This window comes from Arachis ipaensis, chromosome B02, assembly GCF_000816755.2.
Source record: "Arachis ipaensis cultivar K30076 chromosome B02, Araip1.1, whole genome shotgun sequence".
Taxonomy (NCBI): domain Eukaryota; kingdom Viridiplantae; phylum Streptophyta; class Magnoliopsida; order Fabales; family Fabaceae; genus Arachis; species Arachis ipaensis.
In genome coordinates, this window is record NC_029786.2 from 5,314,135 (window position 1) to 5,321,317 (window position 7,183).

Below are 7,183 nucleotides of genomic sequence, written 5' to 3' on the forward strand. Positions count from 1 at the left end.
TAACGTGAATCATGTAAACCGATCACAGATTATGAAGGACAAAACCTTGAAGCTAAAAAGGATGATGACAGTGATAGTGACCAAAATGAATATTAAATGCTGCATTCTCACTCACACAAATCATTAAAAATGTGGTTAAAATAAGAGAAATAATTAAGAGTAACACTTGTAATAAGTTGTAAAGTGAAATGTGATCACACATTTTTTAAGATATATATGATAGAGTGTAGGTGAATTAAATCAATTTTTCCTTAAATCTCTTTGATTTAATTTTTTTTTAATTTTTATCTTAGCTCTAAAAATAAAATTATACCCCTTATTCCGATTTTAAATAAGTGTCTAATTTTAAATCAAGAAAGTTTTGATATTTTTACGTTTTATTTTTCAAAAAATTATATACTTAAATTTTTACTCATTTAACAATTAGAAAGATAATTAAGACAATAAATTAGAACTTTCAATTAATATTTTTTAATGCATGTGTATGGTTATAATTGGACAATTATTTACAATATAAGGAAATAGTTAAGTCCTTATAATAATTTATTGTTACAAAAATTTTTTTTTGAATTGAATAATACAAAATCAGATAGTAAGTTACTATGTAATATTCACTAGGCACAGGTGGAATTGCACTCTCTTTTTTCTTGTGTTCCAAAAACAGTGCCATATTTTCAAATCTTTGGATATAAATTAAACCCATATGAACTTGAGTTAGTTTCATTCTGACCCCAAAATACTCCACCATAGATATATAGATATGATAGGAACACCAATAACCTAAGCCCAATTGATTCACTCACACATATATATCACTAGGCACACACTCCCATAACAAAAACAAAAAATAAAAAAATATCCCTCTCTAAATTCACCTATCTCTATTATATTATCCTTCATAAGGTTCTTGCACACCAGGTGTTTGACCAAATGGAATATGCAACATATTCATCAGCAGCAGAAGTTTGTGAAGGTGTTGAAACTCCACCAGCACCAGCAGCATCATCTTCATCAATTTCATCCATGATGATTTGTAAGAAGAAGAAGAACATCAACAGCAACAATACAAGGAGGTTCAGTGATGATCAAATCAAGTCATTGGAATCAATATTTGAGACTGAGTCAAGGCTTGAGCCAAAGAAGAAGCTTCAACTTGCAAGGGAGCTTGGTTTGCAGCCAAGACAAGTTGCTATTTGGTTTCAGAACAAGAGAGCAAGGTGGAAGTCAAAGCAACTTGAGAGAGATTACACCATTCTCAGAAACAATTACAACAATTTGGCTTCAAGGTTTGAGTCACTCAAGAAGGAGAAACAAGCATTATTAATTCAGGTACTACTTTATAGTTTTGGAAAAGTTTCAAGTATTCCAGAAACATTGGAATTCTAATGATTTTAGTTGTTGATCTTAATTCATATATATATTTTTTATAATTGAGATTAACGGGTTAAAAATAGACACTGGAATACTCGAAAATTTTCTTATAGTTTATACTGTAGTATTTTCTATGATTTATGAAGATATTGTTACAATGTTACTAGATGGATGGTTATTGTTGATAAAATTTAATTGGGATTTTGAAACAGTTGCAGAAGCTGAATGATCTAATACAGAAGCCATCAATGGAGAAGAAAACTCAGAGCATAGACAGTGAATCAGAAAATGGTGACACAACAAAGAGTGGTAGTGAACTTAAGGTCAAACCAATAAGCCAATCATCAATGGCAGCAAGATCATCAGAACATGCAGTTCTTTGTGGTGGTGGTGGTGGTGGTGGTGCTCTTTCAGATGATGACACAAGCATCAAAGTTGAGTACTTTGGAAACTTGGAAGATGGGCTTGTGAATTTTGCTCATGATCATGGTGATGGGTCTTTGACATCACCAGAAGATTGGGGTCATTTTGATTCTGATGATCTTTTAGGCCAATCAACCAGTGATTACCAATGGTGGGACTTTTGGTCCTGATGGAATTACAGAGTTGTCAAACTCTCGAGTTAACTCGTAAACTCTTCTCAGCTTATGACGTATTTAGCTTCCCAATTGAGTTCATGAGTTTGCGAGTCGAGTTTTACTTTAGCCCTACGAATTCAGGTGAACTTTCGCGCTTGATTACTTTGATCCTGAAACATGAAACAGAACATGGGCAAAAAGGCACATCTTTTTTTTTCTTTTGTAATTATCATATAATCATTATATATGAGTGTCTATAGGGGGAATTGAATTCACATGTTCTTGTTTTCATCCACAATAATGTTCTCTAGGCTATTTTCATGCACATGTTCATATCAACCAATAATTTCAGCTTCTACTATGCATTTGAGTTCTGCTGTGAAATGATGAAGAAGAATCCTATAGAGACTTTTAAGGATCTATTATATTGCAGCACAAACACACAATTTTTAAACAATGGTTGGTAATCAAATAATTAGTGTTTAATCAAACACACAATTCTTAATGAAATGCTTATTTTAATGAAGTTATTATAGATGTTCATCCACAAGAAAAATATATTATTAGTACTAAGAAACAAATTTCAATTGACTTCTAGAAGCATCTAGAGTCACAAGATACATAAGATACTTTATTAGATCCAAACAAAACCAAAAACGTTATCAATAAACCAAAAATATGATTTTTGCCACTAAATTATTGTACAATAAAACCTCCCCATAAATTTACTTGGTAAAAAATTTGAAAAAATAAAAAACTATCCATAGTCTTCAAGGAAAGCAACAAAAGATATCAAGATCCATGAATTAATACATCCATGTATATAAAAATTACAAAAATAAAATTGTAAAATCACTTTCTAAAAGATTTAAAACAAAGACAACTTAAATAATCTTGTGTGGTTATTACAATTGAAGGTTGAAACATAAGAAAACTAGAATCATGCAACACATGCCCCAAACCCCACATTAAGGGGTGTGGAGAGAGTATATGAAAATAGCATTTGATTTTTGATTAATGAAAAGCATAGCTACCACAAACACATGGACGATGGATCATACTACATATCCTTCTCTCTCTCTCTTTCTTTGGGGTTATGAATTTGTCACGTCCATATAGAATAATGATTAAAAATTGTCCTAAATAATTGGTTGATATTGTTCTTGAATGCTAACATCTAGGTTGCACATAAATCGGATAATATCCACATATCCGCGATAATTATCCGCATCCGATCTGAATTTTACAGATATTATCCGATCCGCAAACTCATCGGATCGGATCAGATCCGATTCGCACTATGATAGGATCGGATTGCGGATTTGGCAGTGATATCCGCGGATCCGATCCGCAAATCCGCATATCCGCACATCTCATATAAATAGCATAGTTTAAGAAAGTAAGCCCTAATGTGATATGAATTTTAGTGTGTTATTTTATGAATTTTATGATATCTTGTTTTTAATTTTTTATGTTGTACTTCAACTTAGAATAATTAAACTTAAATCTTGTGTTATTATTTTGTTTTTGTTATTCAAGAGAACTTTTATTGATAATATTTTAGAAGTAAATAGGCTTAAATAGGTGAAAAATGAATTTTCTAAATATTTTTTGTAAAAACAGCCAAACAAAATCTTAAAATTGTATTTTTGAATTATGCGGATATACCCGATATCCGATCCGATCCGATCCGCAAGTATGCGGATCGGATCCAGCCTAAAAAAATGCAGATATCGTATCCGATCCGTGTGCAGCCCTATTAACATCAATTGGAGCTGGTTGTCTTCTCAAGAAATGTGGCATTCTTATGTTAGGCAAATTCATCCAACACCAAAATAATAAGTCTATAATATCGATATCTGAGTTCTCTTAAATAGTAATTTAGAAAATCTCGTTTATAAAATAGAGGAAATAAAAAATGCTGGAAGTTTCATGAATATAATAAATTAAATTAGAATAAATTATTGTTTAACGCCTAAAAGGTCATATCTTTGTTGCAACTGTCTTATTTTATTCTTTTTTTTTTTTTTTTTTACCGAAAGTAAATTTTCTTCCATTATCTTCTTTTAGATAGCAACATCTTAATTGTGAGAGTAGTAGTAATTCTAACGATTTGAAAATGAAAATAGTAAATAGGCAAATCATCCAACACTCAAATTAATAAGTATATAATACCGATGTCTGAGTTCTCTTAAATAGTAATTTAGGAAATCTCGCTTATAAATAGAAGAAATGAACAAAAAAAATTCTAGAAGTTCCAATAAATATAATAAAATAAACTAATTGTAATTAAATTTTTATATATTTTTTAAGTTAGGTCTCTATATTATTATTATTTTTTATTTTGTAATTAGGTTTTTTTGTGTGTCAAAAATATTAAAATTAACGAAATATTTTTTTTAAAAAACATGTAGTCAAAGATCTAATTAGATTCTTAATTCTAGGTACTTTCAATTTGCGAAAAATATTCCATTAACTCTAATATTTTTAAATTGGCAAAGACTTAATTACAAAATTAAAAAAAGTATAAAGATCCAATTAAAAAAAATATATATAAAGACTTATTACAAATTTAGTATAAATTGTTGCTAACCGAGCAATAGGGTTTATATCTAGTTTCAATACACATAATTTAGATTTTATGATTAATCTTTATTTGATAATATATAATAATTATGTATCCTGATATACCCTTCTCATAAGGGCACCACTGAATTGATATTTTATCACATCAATATTTGATTTTGTTATATATATATGGTAAACCTTCCAAGAACGATTGTGACAATTAAGTTATCATCATATCCTGACTAAAAGTTAAAAAAATAAAGCACCATTAGCTTAGCTTCAAAACCATTCACTTAAATCATTTCATAATGATACATTGCATCTAAGAAAGCAAACGAGATGCCATAACCTTTTTAATTTATTGTTAAATTGCAAAAAGAAAGTGCTTTTCTCCGAAAGACCAAACATGCTCTTTATGGTTAAGTTTCGAGGAAAACGACAAATTAACAGTGTTAAACAAGAGACGATAACATTAAAAACGACAACAACATTTTGGTTCCTTCTTGTGCCGTTTCCTGTTGGAAAAGTGGGAAGGATGCTGTCGTTTTTGTTCATTATGTATCCAACCCATATTTCCTTCAACCACTGCAAACAAAACAACTTACAAGAAATTAAAATTAATCCTAAATTAGCTCTTAATTTTGCTATTTTGTAATTTATTCCAAATTTATTGTGGGACATATGTTTTCTTCATGCACTAGATAAATTAACTAAATAGAAGTGGCATATGTCATAAATTAAAATGACATATTTCAAAAGTTTAAATTGAGAAGAGAGAATACATTAACAATTATATATTTTTAACGATATTATGTCAACAACGTCACATATGATATATAGACTTTAAAAAAAAAAAAAAGTATATATAACAATGAAAAGAATTCGTGTATTGAGTTAAATTATATTAAACACTTCCATTATGAATTTATGATAATAAACTAATGAGTATTGTTCTATATTACATTTATGATGCGAATACTAGCTAGAGCATATCTAATTAGTACCACTTTTTAATTAATTAGTCTAGTAGAAAATACGATCATATAACTTTATCATATATCTTTTTTAATATGTTGGTAATCATAGATATTTTCTTGGACTATCCCATGTTGGTATGCCCAATATATCCTCAATATTCACTCTTTTCTGGATAGAGACTTTTGTCCAGACGTGATTTCTGATTTTTGAGTAAAGTATCATTTTTGTCCTTAATGTTTGGGGTAAGTTTTAAAGTTGTCTCTAACGTTTTAATCGTCCTATTTAAGTCCCTAACGTTTCAAAATTGACTCAATATTGTTCTGCCGTTAGGGATCCGTTAATAGAATTAACGACAAAACAAAATTGAGACGATTTTAAAACATTAGGGACTTAAATAGGATGAAAACGTTGGGGACAAAAATAATATATAAAAATAAATTTTAGTTTTATCCTTCAATAATATTAATTTTTTACTGTACATAGTATACAATTATTTTTTAATTACATCTAAGTAAATTACACTTAATCATATTACTTTCATTCTAAATAAATTTATTTTTTTATAATTTTACACTTAAAGTTATAAGTTAATATAAAAATATAAAAAAATATTGATATTATTGAAGGATAAAATTAAAATTTATTTCTATGTATCGTTTTTGTCCCCAACATTTCGTTTTATTTAAGTTTCTAACGTTTTAAAATCGTCTCAATTTTGTCCCGCCGTCAATTTTGTTAACAGATCCCTAACGACAGGATAACATTGAGTTAATTTTAAAACGTTAAGACTTAAATAGGATTATTGAAATGTTAGAAACAACTTTGGAACTTACCCCAAACGTTGAGACAAAAAGATACTTTATTATTATTTTTTTTAATTTACCATCTATCCTAAGACTGTGATATATGTGTTGAGAACCTGAATTAGTTGATAGACCTCTTCTTTCTTTGTCCCTGTATATACAATCATCAACAAAGAGTAAGTGAGTTAAGGAAGGAGCTGTTGGGGTTAGCTTCACACCCTTAAAATAGAAAAAATTTCTAAGACAACAGTAAGTAGTGAGCAGCTCCATTTAAGAATTTGTCGTTAGCCAATAAGTTGCTGCATGTAGTAGATGGGATTCGATTCCCTATTATTTGCTTAAACGGATTAGTGAGCAAACCACTAAATCAACCTAACTTGGTTAAAAAAAGAGTAATCTAAATACTATTTACTATAATGCATAGACACTGGCACGGACACGGGACATGACACGACACGCGAATTTTAAAATCTTACATGATATGGGGACACGCATACATATAAAATATAAAGTATTTTTTAGATAAATCGTAATGATATTTTGATATTTTATTGATATTAAAATATAAATAAAATTTTTTAATTATTTTTAATGTCTTATTTTAATTATATCAAGTATTTAAAATAATTTTTTGTTTTAATAAATAGTAATATATACTATATCTAAATTTATTTTAAAAATATATGTTAAGAATAAGACAGGACACGTTGACACGTGATGGTATTTAAGTGTGTCCAGAGAAGAATTTTTTATTTTTTATTAAGACACGACGGTCGGACACAGCAGACACGCGTGTTAAACGAGTGTCGGTGAGTGTCGTGTCCGAAATGTGTCCGACACGCGGCACGACAACTCAACGAAGTGTTCGTGCTTCATAGGTGTTAG

General features: G+C 29.2%; 1 protein-coding gene across 1 annotated transcript; it reads left to right on the forward strand.

Moving 5' to 3' along the window:
- LOC107624037 (homeobox-leucine zipper protein ATHB-12) lies at positions 608–2,369 on the forward strand. The gene is made up of 2 exons (XM_016326479.1): positions 608–1,329; positions 1,584–2,369. Exons 1-2 carry the CDS (start codon positions 931–933, stop codon positions 1,962–1,964), a joined length of 780 nt encoding a protein of 259 aa, XP_016181965.1. The 5' UTR covers positions 608–930; the 3' UTR covers positions 1,965–2,369.